Source organism: Zootoca vivipara, chromosome 12, assembly GCF_963506605.1.
Source record: "Zootoca vivipara chromosome 12, rZooViv1.1, whole genome shotgun sequence".
In the NCBI taxonomy this organism is placed as follows: Eukaryota; Metazoa; Chordata; class Lepidosauria; order Squamata; family Lacertidae; genus Zootoca; species Zootoca vivipara.
The window spans coordinates 53,355,508-53,371,613 of record NC_083287.1 but is presented as its reverse complement, the minus strand read 5'-3'; the positions used below and the strand labels follow the sequence as shown (position 1 = coordinate 53,371,613).

Below are 16,106 nucleotides of genomic sequence, written 5' to 3'. Positions count from 1 at the left end.
GGACTACTCACAGGCTAAACTCTAAGCGCTGAAGCTTCTGCAGTGGGACTAGGGGATCACCTTTACCACGTCCCTGACTTCACTGGGGTTTCTGTTTTATTCTCACGCTGGGTAGGGGGGACGGACCCAAATTGTGTTGGTCTCCCCATGCCCCCTTGCACCTGCTTCACCCCCCTTTGTGCAAACTCAGTAAAGATCTGCTCTCCCTCCTCCCAATGAAAGGGGCTTACTACTTCCAGGTTTAACGAGACTTCCAGGTAAGGTCCTGAATTTCAGTTTGAATTTGGGGGGGGGGGCTAGAAAAACTTGCCAGGAACCAGTTCGGGTGTTCTCTCAGTGTGTGTGCCTTGTGCCTATGTTATTTGTGGTTTTCTGTAGCATTGAGGTTAGCAGTACAGATGAAGGTCAAGACATTAGAGTTATCCCCTAGGGCTTAGTATGACTTGCGGCTGTGGTCTTTTGTGGTTTCACCGGCAGAGTGATTTGCACAGGAAGAAGATGGGTAGGGGGATTTAAGGAACAGGATATTTAATTTTTGATTATTATTATTTTTTAACCTGTGTGGGTTGCCAGTGTCTGCCAAGAGAGGGAGATAATTCTTTTTGAGTGGATGTGCTGTGTTGAAGGAGTGATGTTTTCATCCAAAGTACTAAGACTCACGAAAAGTTTTGTGTTTGGTTAATTGTCTGACCTCGCCACTCTTCTTATGCTAGTATTTGGCCTCGCCAGAGCTGCCCCTCCTTGATCCTCTCAGCTTGCATTTCTACAGATGGGCTTCTGAAAAAAGATGGGGAGTGACAGCTGAGTCTATTTTAAGAGCAGTAGCTCAGTGACCTGGAGTGTCTGTGATGGCAAACGATCCCTGCCTTTTGCATTTCTGCAGAATGCAGATCGATATAGAAGGTATGCACTTTCCCCCCCCAATGGGACACACAGGAGATATTAGCAAATGCGACTTTTGCTAAAGCTGCATGCCTGTGCCCACTTTCTTGGAAATAAGGCTGTTCACACAACTACACTTTTAAGCACTCCCTCCAAAGAACCTTGGGAAGTTTACCCTTCTCGGGGCTGCAGTCCTGAGCACCCATAACAAACTACAGGTCTCAGGTTTATGGGGGGTTGAGCTTTAAATGAACTGTGTTTACACAGTGCAAATGCCATATGATTGCACTGAAATCAAGATTTATTTATTGTCTTACTTTTGTTGGGAGGCACACTGGAAGAGAGAGAGAGAGAGAGAGAGAGAGAGAGAGAGAGAGAGAGAGAGAGAGAGAGAGAGAGAGAGAGAGAGAGAGAGAGAGTTTATTGCCTAGGGACAGCTAGCTTTGGCCTTCCAAATTGGCCCATCAGTCAAGTGTGGTTGCCCCAGGTGTGAGGCAACTGAGTTTTTAAACTTGTACCCCCTCAAAGTCCAGATTTGGTCCATCTATCCATGAACGACCTGTTGTTGATTGGAAAGGTTTACAGGGGCAAGGGCTTCGAAACGGGAAGGTTTGTGAAGGTTTTCTCGGGGGAACTCCAAAGGTGACAACTTTAAAAATAAGATCTGTTCAAAAAGGCTAGAAAATATCTATTTTGCTGCCAAATTAAACAGTGCTGGGGTTCGCGCCTGCCCGAAACCCAGACCATTTGACCTACACTTAGCCCCAATCTCAGATATGTGTGAATTGGCTGTAAGGTGGCAATGGCAAGAGACAGCCCCATTCTGCTTATGCTCCAAGATACTCTCATCTTCATCAGCCTGGCAGTTCTGATCGAGAAATGATCCCAGGTAACAAGTTAACTATGAAAGATTGATTCTAGAAGCAAATTGGCCAATCTTTTGAATAGATAGACTGCTACAACCCCATTCCTCTGAAATATAGAATACTAGTGTAATTCAACCCGTTGAGTAAACGGGCGCTAGAACATCCCGGGGTACGGAGAAGCGATTGCGCAGCGCTTCTCCGAACCCTGGGACCTGTCCTTGTTGTCGGCGGCAGGGGGACAGGAAAGAAGGAGGAGAAAGCAGCCCTTTCTCCTCCTTCCTTCCTCTCCCCCAGCCGCCGACAAGAAGGAGACATCCCGGGGTTCGGAGAAGCACTTGCGCAGTGCTTCTCCGAACCCCGGGACCTGTCCTTGCTGGACGCACACACGCACACTCTCTCCCCCCCCGCCGCCAACGCTCAGTCCGGCTGGGAGCAGCAGTTGGTGGCCGCAGGGAAACGGTAGGTGGGGGGGGAGCGTGTGTGTGTGTGTGTGTGTGTGTGTGTGTGTGTGCAGTCTCTGCATCCAATCCCTGTGTCTGTGGAGCAAATGTGCAGTAGCGTGGACACAGGGACACAGGGAATCTGGACGCAGAGACACTTGCACTTTATTATATAGGATGATGTCTTGAAGGGGGCTGCTTTTAGCAACAATATGAAATTGCTTTCTTTAGCATATTCCTGTGCCCGAATCTTGGTGTTGCAAATCTGTTCCTTAGCTTAACTCTTCTAAACACCAAGTGCTTGAATAAAATTATGTGCGTAGCTCTCCGTATCCTTGGGAAGACTGTCTGGAGCAGGCACCCCCAAACTGCGGCCCTCCAGATGTTTTGGCCTACAACTCCCATGATCCCTAGCTAACAGGACCAGTGGTCGGGGAAGATGGGAATTGTAGTCCAAAACATCTGGAGGGGCGAAGTTTGGGGATGCCTGGTCTAGAGAAATAGAAGCTGAACAGTGAGGTTGTTACACCGCTCAGGAGTTACTTGCAGAGTAGACCCACCACAGCGCATGCGTGTTTGAGGTTTGCAGGCAGAAAGAAATAAGTGACAGACAGAGGCCGGTAGCGTGTTTCTGAATGGTAGGGTTTTGTAACATCAGAGAAGTAGCGCCGTTTGCTCAAGAGAGGAGAAAAGCTGACAGTGTTTGATATAAGGATTAGAGGAAGTCGAAAACTGATCAGGTGGTAGCATCTGTGCTTGCTGATGAGCAATCTGGGGCAGAAATGGCTGACTCAACTCGACTCTAGGCTTTTCCCATGGCTGGCATGAGCATGCGGCCTAACTTTGGGGCACAAGGTCAACACTTGCCAGAATTGGGGGTCCCCATATTGATTAAAGGCGGTGTGGACAGCAAATATGACAGCAGATATGTCTTCTTGTTGACAGTAATAAAAAGGTGGAGAGGGAAAAATCATAAAATCATTGTAAAGAATAGGCAGTGGCACAGAGCCCTTAACCCTTCCTTCCAGACCTTATCCCCATGCATTTCCTGGTTTCAGACGCATGGGTGGGTGACACAGTCAGGAGGTCCTTGAAAGGGAAAATTAATGAATTTTGTGTACAGTGGTACATCGGTTTATGAACACAATTGGTTCCGGAAGTCTGTTCATAAACTGAAGCGTTCATAAACTGAAGCGAACTTTCCAATTGAAAGTAATGGAAAGTGGATTAATCTGTTCCAGACGGTCCGCGGAGTACTTAAATTGAAGCGTTCATAAACTGAAGCGAACCTTGCCATTGAAAGTAATGGAAAGTGGATTAATCCGTTCCAGACGGGTCCGTAGAGTACTCAACCTGAAGCGTACTTAACCCGAAGCATGGGTGTAATTGGTTCCAGAAGTCTGTTCATAAACTGAAGCGTTCATAAACTGAAGTGAACTTTCCCATTGAAAGTAATGGAAAGTGAATTAATCTGTTCCAGATGGGTCCGCGGCGTTCGTAAACCGAAAATTCGTAAACCGAGGTGTTCATAAACCGAGGTTGCACTGTACTTTGTTGGGGTTGGAGTTGCTGCTTAAAACACACTCCTAAAGAAGGATAATTCCAAAATTCATCGGGCCTGGAGTTTTCCTTCTCTTTTGTCCCATTAGTGGTGCATTTCTGGTTTTCTTAGGGTTAAGCACATGGGTGGGTGTCTACAGGGTGCCCCCATCTGAAGAATGAACTATAAATTCCAGGGTTCCCATCTTTCATTTTAAAAAGGGAATAGGTTTCTAACATTTGGAGAACCTGAAATAGGAGGGAGAAATGAACAGATGCTATTCTCAATGAAATGAAATGAAACCAGGAGCTTTCCAGTTCCACTTACCCACAACCTACTTCACACATAATGTTAAACCATAGTTAAAAGCAAACTAGGGTTTAACATGAGCATGCAGTGTGCTAATCCTCTCCCCACCCCACCCCTCCCATTCTGGCTGGGAAATAACCCAGAGTCCAGTTTACCGTGATACCTGAACCTTGGCCTGCGGTTTGCTTCCTCCAAACAATCCATGGGCTGTAAGCCAAGAACAAACCATGGTTACTGTTTGTGGTTTTGGACATCACAACAAAATGACTTTGACTTGTTTCCCAGCAACATGGCAGCATCAGGAACTAGGGAGGAGTATAGCAAGGCGTTTTCAGCAGTGTACACAGAGGGATGTAGAAAATTGAGTCCCCAAAAGATTAGTATTTCCCCCCCACTTCTGTGTAGATGCTCTACACCTAGGGGTGAGCAGTGACGTAGGCAAGTTTGCTGATTAAAAAATTGTTCAGGGTAGTTGAAGCAACTAGGAATTCCAAGGAGCATCAAAAACATATCTCCAAATTGGGTGACTGGGCAGTAAAATGGCAAATGCAATTCAGTGCAAGCAAGTATAAAATGATTCACACTGGGGCCAAAAAAATAAAATAAATCTTACATATACACTTATCTGGGGAGGGTCTGAATTGTTGGTGACTGACCAGGAATGAGACCTTGGGGTTGTAATGAATAGCTTTATGAAGATGCCGGTCTAGTGTGCAGGAGCTCTGAAAAATGCAAATTCCATGGGAGAGATAATTACGAAAAGGATTGAACACAAAACTGCCAATATCATAATGTCATCATACAAATTGGTGGTGCACACTTGGAATACTGTGTATAGTTCTGTCAACCTCACCCTCAAAAGAGGATATTAAAGAGCTGGAAAGGGTTCGGAAAACAGCAAGTGGATAAAATCATGTATTTTGTGTAAATAGCTCCATGCTCATAATACTGTAACATAAAAGGACTTCTTCATGCAGAAGATAGTGATTCGCAAGAGGTAGTGATGGCTAGCAACTTAGATGATTTTTTTGAAATGGAGGATAAGGCTACTTGCTTCTAGACACGATAGTTATGTTCTATCTCCACTGTTGGATTTGCAATCAAAAGCGCTTGATTGCAAAAAACATCAAAGTACTTCACAAATTTGATGTTGTTTAGTCGTTTAGTCATGTCTGACTCTTCGTGACCCCATGGACCATAGCGCGCCAGGCACTCCTGTCTTCCACTGCCTCCCGCAGTTTGGTCAAACTCATGTTCGTAGCTTCAAGAACACTGTCCAACCACCTCGTCCTCTGTCGTCCCCTTCTCCTTGTGCCCTCCATCTTTCCCAACATCAGGGTCTTTTCCAGGGAGTCTTCTCTTCTCATGAGGTGGCCAAAGTATTGGAGCCTCAGCTTCAGGATCTGTCCTTACAGTAGATCACTCCCTTGTCGTGGTGAAGGGGCTTGAATAACTCAGAGAAGCTATGAGCTATGCCAGGCATAGGCAACCTTGGCTCTCCAGATGTTTTGGAACTACAACTCCCACGATCCCTAGCTAACAGGGGCAGTGGTCAGGGATCATGGGTGCTGTAGTTCCAAAACATCTGGAGAGCCAAGGTTGCCTATGCCTGAGCTTTGCCGTGCAGGGCCACCCAAGATGGACAGGTCATAGCGGAGAGCTTTGACTAAACGTGATCCACCTGGAGCAGGAACTGGCAAGCCACTCCAGTATCCCTGCCAAGAAAACCCCATGGACAAAGACAACAGGCTTTACAAATTAGTAAAGCAAAATCTATTGATGCACATAGAGACCTATAAGCTCAGCTAACTAGCCAGGCTAGAGGCCTTGTGCCTATTGTTTTTTGTAGTGCCTTATCTTGGGCTAGGAGCAGCATTACTCCCAAGGTTGTAAACACATTCCTAAGTGTCTACATTTGAAACGGAGTTGTGCTCTGCTGAAATGTCCTAACCCCCTCAGGTAGAAAGGATGCAACGAGATCATGTGCAGCAAGGCTTAGAGAGAGTGCTTTGTTCGCTTGCTCAGTGAATAGGTAATGAAGGAAGGTGCTCTCCCTGGACAGAGTCGAGGGGCGCTCTGCGGCGCCGCTCTCCTTGGGTGGAGTTGAGGGTGCGGGCCAGCGAGGCAATCCTTGTGACGCCCCTTGCTGGCCCGCCCCTCGACTCCGTCCAGGGAGAGCGCGCGTCGGCCGAGGGAGGGAGCAAGCTGAGCCCAGCCCACCGCCCAGCGAAAACCTTGCTCGGTGTGCGGCGGTGACTGGCTTGCTCTCTCGCTCTGCCGCTGCCGGCTCACGCTTTCCTTCCCCCCCCGGTTTTTTTGGCTGGGGTGGGCCCTGGGCGGAGCCACGTGCGGAGGCGAGGGGCGTGCCAGCGAGGCATCACGCTTGAGGCTGGTGTGGCGCCCCTCCTTGCTAGCCTGCACCTCGCCTCCGCGCGCGGCTCCATCCCCAGGGCCCACCCCAGCCAAAAATAAAAGCGTGAGCTGGCAGAGCGAGAGAGCAAGCACAAGCCAGCCGCCGCCTCAAGCCGAGCAAGTTTTTGGGATCGGCTGAGTCGCCGATTGCGGGAGCGGGGCCCCGGCGAGTGTCTGTCACCTCCTCCAGGGCGGTGCTCGGGGTGGCCCACCCCCTGCCCCCTGTAGCGACGCCCCTGCAGCTATATATGAGGTCCCACCCTTTTGAGGTTTTGCTCAGAGACTCCATTTCCTTAGAGTATTGCGAAAGAATGATGTCAGTCAACATTCGATGATCTCCTTCTACTGGTCCACAATAGAAAGCGTCCTTTCATACTGCATCATGGTGTGGTACGCTGGCTTGACATCAACGGATAGGAAGTGCCTACAGAAGGGTGGTGAATACAGCACAAGATATTATGGGCTGTCCCGTGAATCCGCTGGATGACATCGCGGAAGACCGTTGCCTCAGGAGAGTGAGGAAAATTCCTAGGGATGATTCATACCCTGGCCGGCATTTTTTAAATCTCCTGCCCTCGGGCAGAAGATATAGAAGCATGATTAGTCGCACCAACAGGGTAAAGAACAGCTTCTATCTGTGGGCTGTTAGGCTGCTGAATGAAAAGATAACAACAGGGCAACTGACTTTCGGGTTTGGTGGGTGTGCGTCAGTAAACGAGGGGAATTAAGACTAAAAGAGCTGAGTGGAGGTGCTCATGTAATATCACTGTATACAAGTTGTACAAGTGACAATAAAGTATTTCAATGAGTGAAATTTTCAAGCTGCACATGATTTGTTTGTGAAATACTGTATTCTGCTACAATACACAGCGCTGACAGCTAACTCAGGCCACATCCAGACTTCCTTTTGTGCTGTGCTTTCAGGGGTGGGCTTTGGTAACATTTTGTAATACGGCGCCCTGTGCAAGGCCAAAGTTTGCCACCCCAAAAGGGATCTTCTCAGTTATGGATCTTCTCAATTTTGCACCCCTTTGGCTCGGCGACCTGTGCAAGGGAACTGCCTGGACCAATCATCCCAAATCAGGTGCTGGTTCTTTCCAGGCCTAGGAGTGCACTTTAAAGCTCTGTCTCCAAGGGGTTTGTTTGTTTGTTTTGCCCTGGTACTTTCCCTAAGAAAACCTCTGTTTTGATGCTGAAAAGGAGCAAACAGCAGTCCATGGAAAACCCAATCCAAGAAAAATTCAGCTTTTCCCTACCAAAGCTCCAGGACAAAACAAACAAACTGCTGCAATGACAAAACCGCACTTGGACATGGTGTTTTGAAGTCTAGACCTGTTCCTAGAAACATGGCAACAAAAGGAAGCCTTAGTTGGCTTTTCAAACCCAGGTACTCTCAGGGGCTTTTAAAAATATTTTAAAATGGATAAATCTTCACTAGGACCTGCTGATAAGCACTCAGTGATCAGGCAGGGATATGGGGGTATCCTAGACCTGAGCTGTTAAGGAACATGCAAATTAATACAAGAATCTTGAACATGGCATAGTAACTAATATATGATGGTGTTATGTACTGAGCTGAATCCTAGAACAATAGGATTCAGAATCAGCAGTCTGATTGGTCCGCAGGAGCTACCCAATCCAACTCCAGGTGGAAGTGAATCCGCAACCTGATTGGCCTGCAGGAGCAGCCAATCAGGTGGCTGGCAGAAGTGAATCTGCAACCTGATTGGCCTGTAGGAGCAGCCAATCAGGCTGCAGGCAGAAGTCAATCCACAACCTGATTGGCCCACAGGTGTATCCCTGAAGTAGCCAATCCCGCAAGGCCCATTGTGTAAATAATGTATATAAGCAGATGGTTTTGGGAAAAGAGCGATTCTTCTTCTCTTCTTCTCCTTGATGACTATGAGCTGAATAAAGAGCATGAAATTCACTCTCGACTCCGAGTATATTTCAGATGGCTATATTCAAACTCCAGCTTCAGGAAAAGTATGCTTCTGAGCACCAGTTGCTGGGGGATGCCAGAAAGAGAGGACCACGGTTCTCATGTCTTGCTTATGAGGTTTTGGCCACTGTGGGAAACACCATGCTGAACTAGATGGACTTATGGCCTGATCCAGTAGGGGTCCTCTTACATTTTTCAGTTGCTAAGAATTTAACCATCTTTCGGAAAGACAAAAGCTAGTAGTTGGGTTTTGTACCTCCAGCACAAGAAAGTCTAAATAAAGGCATCGTTTCACATTGTGATTCATGAACTGATCTAACTGGGTTGAAATGATGAATGGATTTTCAGTAATATCATCAAAGACATATATTTGGACCCAATGATATCAGTTTCCCACTGAGTTAATCAACTGGTGCAAACTCCTAATTTGGGAGGGTTAGTCAGACTTTTTGGGTACTTGCTTTGTAGTCTACTTTTGGTGGTATGATGACTTGTCTCAGTCTTCTTGAGAGCTCTGCATACAAGTGATGTTTGTGCATGTGGTTTTTCAGTGTGGGGAACGAGGCTTTATACTGCAACTTTTAGTGGACTTGGTTGGGAAAATACAAAGAGCTGAATATATGAAGCACTGTGGTGCCCACCGAATGTTTTGGACTATAACTCTCATCAGCCTCAGCCAGGGATGGGCAGATTTTGGCAGTTTCTAATTTTTCCATTCTTAAGTTCACCACATTTCTGCATCAATTTGCAATTTTTTTAAAAGAATTCCTCATGAATATTCACCAACATTTTAGTTCAAATTTTGCCTAATATACACATTTTTGTATGCAGTTCCCCCTAGTATAATGCATTTTAGTATGCTATTTTCACAAATAGGCACACTCCCACATTGTTGTACACATCATTTGGTTGGAGAAGCGCACTACAAAATTCAGAGATGTGAATGCCAAAGAAGAACTGTGTTTTGGTTCAAGAAGTTTCAAGATGTATGAATTTGGGATGTTCATATTAAAAAGTGAACTGAACCAAAATTCTCTCCCATTTCTAGCCCCTGTCAGCATGGCCAGTGGTCAGGGATGAGATATAGTCCACAGCACTTGGAAGGCATCCCATTGCCTACCCTGCTTTAAGTGATTGCCAGCCGATGGTCTGTAGGTGACACTTGAGCCAATCTTGTCTTATGCAGCCTCCGGACTGGTCATAACAGGACTGGTCATAACATATGCTGGCCTTGCAATGTCTTATCCTGCAATTTTCATTTCAGTGGTCAATTTCCAACTGTCTTAACAAAATTTAAAAACTGATTTACCCAAAAAGAAATCCAGAGCATGCCTCCACTTGCTTAATAATATTATTGTTATATTTTATTACTTATACCCTGTCCATCTGCCTGAGTTGTCCCAGCCACTCTGGACAGCTTCCAAAAGAATATAAAAAAAAATAACAAAACATCAGACATTAAAAACTTCCTGATAGAGCTTTCTTAAGATGTCTTTGGAAAGTCTTACAATTGTTTATCTCTTTGACATCTGGTGGGAGGGCATTCCACAGGAAGGGCGCCACCACCGAGAAGGCCCTCTGGCAAGTTCACCGTAACTTCACTTCTCGCAGTGAGGAACCGCCAGAAGGCCCTTGGAGCTGGACCTCAGTGTCTGGGCTGAACATTGGGGGTGGAAATGCTCTCTCAGGTATACCTTATATGAGATTGATGAATGTTTCCTATTTCCAGTTGTGGTGAAATGGTCATTAGCTTGGAGAGGGTAAATGTTTTAGCATCCAGCTGCTCAAACGTATATCCTCCACAAGTGAATGGAATTTTGTAATTCCGCTCAGATTCTTGACAGATTGGCTTTGAATATGTTCAGGCTTAACTGCCTGAAGGAATTAGGTGGGGATTCTCTGTAATGAGAGACCAACTTGAAGCTCAGACGCTGTGTTACTTCAAAGCTGGAAACATTATGGTCCAGAAATTCAGGCTCTTTGTGGCTGCTGTCAGATACTTTAATGCTATGGAGCAGGCACCCCCAAACTGCGGCCCTCCAGATGTTTTGGCCTACAACTCCCATGATCCCTAGCTAACAGGACCAGTGGTTGGGGAAGATGGGAATTGTAGCCCAAAACATCTGGAGGGCTGAAGTTTGGAGATGCCTACTATGGAGGGTTAAAAAAACAACTGGCATTGTTCTTACAGTTGCTTCCCCCCTTTTTCGTCTTTCCAGGCCATCAAGATGGATTTCAACTCTTACAGTGGAGTCCCGAGGTTCCTGACCAGGCCTAAGGCCTTTGTGGTATCCATGGGGAAAGACGCCACACTCAGTTGCCAGATCATTGGAAATCCCATTCCACTGGTGAGCTGGGAGAAGGATAAACTTCCTATCCAGACGGGGGGAAGATTTAAAATGGTGGAAGATGGCGATCTATATCGTTTAACCATTTATGACTTGAGCCTGGATGACAGTGGTCAATATATCTGCAGGGCCAAGAACTCAATTGGGGAAGCTTTTGCCGCAGTTAGCATCAAAGTTGGGGAGCAGACCACTGTGACAGAATCGGCACCTTATTTCATCCAGAAGCCCACTTCCATCCGAGTCATCATGGGAGAAGACGCCATGTTCAAATGCATTGTCCAGGGTAGCCCACCCCTTTCGGTGAACTGGGAGAAAGACGGGAGGCACCTGGGCGGGCGGTCAGAGTCCAACCGCATCCAGATTGAGACCCAGGGGGAGAAAAATGCCCTCAAGATCCAAAGCACTCGGTTGGTGGACAGCGGGACCTACACTTGCCGTGCAGAGAACCCCCTTGGGGCCACCAGCGCAGCAGCTGCGTTGGTGGTGGACACGCCAGATTCTTACAGCCCAGGTGGCACAAGGCATGCTATCGACGCAGACAGCAGCAAGACCTCCCCTTTGCTCTCACACTTGCAAAAAAGGCGAGAAGAAATCAGAAAGACAGACCTAACCACTGCCGACTCTCTGATCTCCTCGGCATACACCTCCCTGGAAGGGCGGTCGAAACTTGGCCTGAGCCTTTCCCTTGACTACGAGAGGGCTGCCAGCTTGACGGCAAAGAGCTTCCGGGGCGATGGCGGTTCTTCCTACGGGGTGACGACGCGTACTTTCACCGTCACCGAGGGGAAACATGCCAAGATGAGCTGCTACGTGACGGGAGAACCCAAGCCAGAGATTGTCTGGAAGAAGGATGGCGAGGTCATCCTCGAAGGGCGGAGGCACATCATCTACGAGGATGAGCAGGAGAATTTTGTGCTGAAGATCCTCTTCTGCAAGCAGGTTGACAACGGTCTCTACACGTGTACGGCTTCCAACCTGGCAGGGCAAACATACAGCTCTGTGCTGGTGACAGTCAAAGGTGAGTAGCTGTGTTTCACAATGGTTTGGGCTAATGGCATGTCCCAGTTCCATTTGGGGTAAATTATTGCTGCAGTATGGACCAAGCCTGGCCCGCTGCCAGATTCAGGCAGCAATGCTTTCGAATACCAGTTGCTGGAAACTGCAGGAGGGGAGAGTTGCCCTTGTGTGGTGTAGTGGTTAAGAGCGGTAGACTCGTAATCTGAGGAACCGGGTTCGCTTCCCCGCTCCTCTACATGCAGCTGCTGGGGGACCTTGGGCTAGTCACACTTCTCTGAAGTCTCTCAGCCTCACTCACTTCACAGAGTGTTTGTTGTGGGGGAGGAAGGGAAAGGAGAATGTTAGCGCCTTTGAGACTCCTTCGGGTAGTGATAAAGCGGGATATCAAATCCAAACTCTTCTCTTCTTCTTGTGCTCGGGTCCTGCTTGTGAGTTTGGCTCGTCTTACGTTCTTAGATTTGCCAAGGCACTATTTGTTCATGTAGTTCTCTTTTGTCTGCACTGTCTGTTAGGACCCCTCCAGGATCCCAGCAGAGATTCTTTCCCATCAAAATTGTAACTGGAGATGTCAGAGAACCCGGGATCCTCTGCATGCAAAGCTTCTGCTCTGATGCTGAGTTATGGTACATTTGTCTGCCCCAAGTACAGTGGTGCCTCGCTGGACGAATTTAATTCGTTCTGTAGGTCAATTCATTTTGCGAAAAATTCATCTAGCGAATCCCATAGGAATGCATTGAATTTTATTATTTTTTGCCCATAGGAACACATTAATTGAATTTCAATGTATTCCTATGGGAAACCGTGATTCGCAAGACGAATTTTTCACAAAACGAATTTGTCTTGCGAGGCAACCTCCGCTCGAAAAATCTCTTCGTTAAGCGAAAAATTCATCTTACAGGGCATTTGTCTAGTGAAGCACCACTGTAATCCCAAATTTGCACCCCAGAATCCCTGGGAATGTTGCAGAAGGTTCTAGGGCAGGCTTCCTCAACCTCAGCCCTCCGGATGTTTTTGGCCTACAACTCCCATGATCCCTAGCTAGCAGGACCAGTGGTCAGGGATGATGGGAATTGTAGTCTCAAAACATCTGGAGGGCTGAGGTTGAGGAAGCCTGTTCTAGGGTCACTTGCTTCTTCACGGGTGCTTCTTCACCATAGCAACCACTTGGTTTGCTTCTGAAGTCAGACTGGTCCCAAACCTGGGATTTTTGCCTTCACTTTTAGTTCCTAGTTGGTTTTCTTTCCAGAGCCACCTGGAGCTATTTGTTCTTTAGCACTTTCTGTAGCACAAGTATAGGAAGCTACTTAATACCGAGCCAGGCCATTTGTCCCCTTAGCTCAGTATTGTCTACACCAGGCATCCCCAAACTTCGGCCCTCCAGATGTTTTGGACTACAATTCCCATCTTCCCCGACCAGTGGTCCTGTTAGCTAGGGATCATGGGAGTTGTAGGCCAAAACATCTGGAGGGCCGCAGTTTGGGGATGCCTGGTCTACACTGACTGGCAGTGGCTCTCTATAGTTTTGGGTTGTGGTCCTACCTGGAGCTGCTGGGGATTGAAGCTGGCACCTTCCTCATGCAAGGCAGATGATCTGCCCATAGGTGCCAAGTTCCGGATTGAAAAATCCAGGATCGGCAGCGCCACGGCACCGGAAGTCGCTTCTACGCACTTCCGGACATGCGTAGAAGCGACTTCTGGCGCTGTGGACATTTTGGAAATAGGCACAGCGGCATCGGAAGTCACTTCTACGCATGTCCAGAAGTGCGTAGAAGTGACTTCCGGTGCCGGCGCGGCACCAGATGAACATGGCCGCCGGCAGGAGCTCCGTAATCCGGGGGAATACGGGTTATTTTGCCATTTGGGACACCTGCGGGAAACGGTAAGAAAATACAGGGGTTCCCTGGGGAAAACGGGGTACTTGGCAGCTATGGATCTACCACTGAGCTACAGCCCTTGTCAAAGTGTATGTGTTTTCCGTTTCTGGAACCTGGACTGCACAGGTTGATTGGGTTGGGGTGGTGGAAGAGGTTGGCTTGGTGAATGAATGGTCCTGCCTCAGAGTGGTGGGAAAAGATTGACTTCTGGCCTCCTCCAGCCTGCGATTCTGATGAGCAAGTCCATTGCCTTCTAAAGCCACCTTAGAATTGAGAGCGGGCATGGCTTAATAAGGTCTTCAGACACAGTACGTCTATCAATGGGACGTTCCAGCAGTGAAGTGATTTTACTGCTCATCTGCAAAGATTAAAGCATTCGGGTGCTCAAGGATCAAGGCAGGCAGTCGCTGTGGGTTTGCTCCTCTGAGAGCTGGCAAGCAAAGGCACGATACTTAAACCCAGCCTGTCCATGTCCATCAGGTATTGGGCAGGCAGTGACAGAAGGGCTGCAATGGTCTGGCAGCTGTTTGGCAGCCTGTGAGCCACGAGCCGCAAGCCCTCCCTCGCCTTTCATGGCAACAGGCGTCCCCAAGCACAAACACAGCCTCAAAGGGCAGCACCACTTGAAGCCGCCCCCTCACTAAGTGCACTCAGCCGCGGGCCTGAGCTGAAAAACAGTACAGGAGGCCTCAACTTTGTCTTTCTTATGCTTCACCTCAGAAAACACATCTATGGCAGATCCTCCAGGGTCCTCTGACAAGGACAGTGTGTCCTGTGGTCACAGCCATAACATGCACCCCAAAGAATAATGGGAACTATAGTTAGAATCATAGAATCATAGAGTTGGAAGAGACCCCAAGGGCCATCCAGTCCAACCCCCTGCCAAGCAGGAAACACCATCAAATCATTCCTGACATATGGCCATCAAGCCTCCGCTTAAAGACCTCCAAAGAAGGAGACTCCACCACACTCCTTGGCAGCAAATTCCACTGTCGAACAGCTCTTACTGTCAGGAAGTTCTTCCTAATGTTTAGTTTTTATCCCTCACAGAGCTATAATTCCCAGGACCCTTAGCAACCTATGGTTTCCAGGATTTTTTTTTTTGGGGGGGGGGTGGAAATCGGGTGTGGATTGTCAGCAGGAACTGGTTGAGAGACCCAATCTGGATTTGGAGAATGTTTCAGAGCAGAGTCCCACAGCTTCGTTTTTTTCTTAGAAGTAAAATTGTCCAGTTTAAGCACACACTTTTTTTTTTAAAAAAAGTCTGCACAATGTCATGTGTAGTTTGCTCCTAAGAGATCTAGAGAGCTGAGTTGTCTGGGGCGCCACTTTTAGCAAGGATGCCTGTGGCAAATTTGCCTAGGGGCAGTGTGCATGCTTTGCATCTTATTGTCGAGCGCTATCCATTTGCAGTTGAAAAGTCTTGGTCTAGCCAGGATGGGGAAGATTGCTGACTCTGGAGGGGTGCTGCCAGTCAGAGGACTGAACTGCAAGGACCGTTTGCATCATTCCACATAAAGGAACACCTTTATGTATTGCCTACACTGACTGGCAGCACCTCTCCAGGGTTTCAGATAGGGGAGATTCCCAGCCCTACCTGCAGAGGACTGAACCCGGGGCCTTTGCATGCGATGCAGATACTTTGCCATGTAAGGCTCATCAAGATTTCCTGTAGCACAGGAGTTCCAGGCACAGGTCCTGGATTTAAAGCCCCATGTCCAAACATGTGGGGTTTTTTTTGGGGGGGGGGTCCTGGTGCTCTTTCTGGGAAAACCACATTTTAGTGCTGAATTGGAGCAAATGGCAATCTGCAGAAAACTCAACTGCCATTTGCTGTGATTCAGCAACAAACAGAGGTAATGTTAGCAAAACAATGAAAAGGTAAACAACCGTGAAGTGCAAATATTTAAATGTATATGCACCAACAACCTTCACATATACAAAGAGATTCAAAAATGTGTACAAAATCTCACGCTCGAAGTCTTAAAAGTCTAGTACAGTAATACCTCGGGTTACGAACGCGATCCGTTCCGGATCGCAGTTCGTAACCTGAAAAGTTCGTAAACCGAACGCGACCCGAAGCGCCATTTAGCGCATGTGCAAAGTGCGATTTTCACGCTTTGCGCATGCGCAGACCGCGCGCACCGCTTCTGCGCACACGCGCGGGGCGAAAACACTTCCGGGTTTGCGCAGTTCGTAACCCGAACTGTTCGCAAACCGAGGTGTTCGTAACCCGAGGTATGACTGTATAAAGTGCAATAATCAAGTCTGATAATAATGGACTCTAAGGTTCATGTGTAAAAGCTTAACAAGACGCCCCCTAAGGAAACCATCCCTGCGAAACGGGGAAGAAGCTAGCCGCCCGTCGGAAGAGATAAGAACGCATGATACATCATAGCACTTTATTATCGGACTTGATTACAGTGGTACCTCGGTTTATGAACACAATTGGTTCCGGAAGTCTGTTCATAAACTG

At 47.7% G+C, this 16,106-nt stretch overlaps 1 protein-coding gene across 32 annotated transcripts in view; it reads left to right on the top strand.

The window, feature by feature from the left end:
• Positions 1-16,106, top strand: part of OBSCN (obscurin, cytoskeletal calmodulin and titin-interacting RhoGEF) — a 289,452-nt gene continuing 273,346 nt past the window's right edge. For all 32 annotated transcript variants that reach the window (XR_009558428.1, XM_060280972.1, XM_060280969.1 and 29 more), the window contains exons 1-2: positions 1-257; positions 10,611-11,757. Coding sequence is in view for 31 of the 32 variants with exons in the window: in XM_060280972.1 (XP_060136955.1) it covers positions 10,620-11,757 (1,138 nt within the window). In the remaining variant the exon portion in view is untranslated. The remainder of the gene's footprint in view (positions 258-10,610; positions 11,758-16,106) is intronic.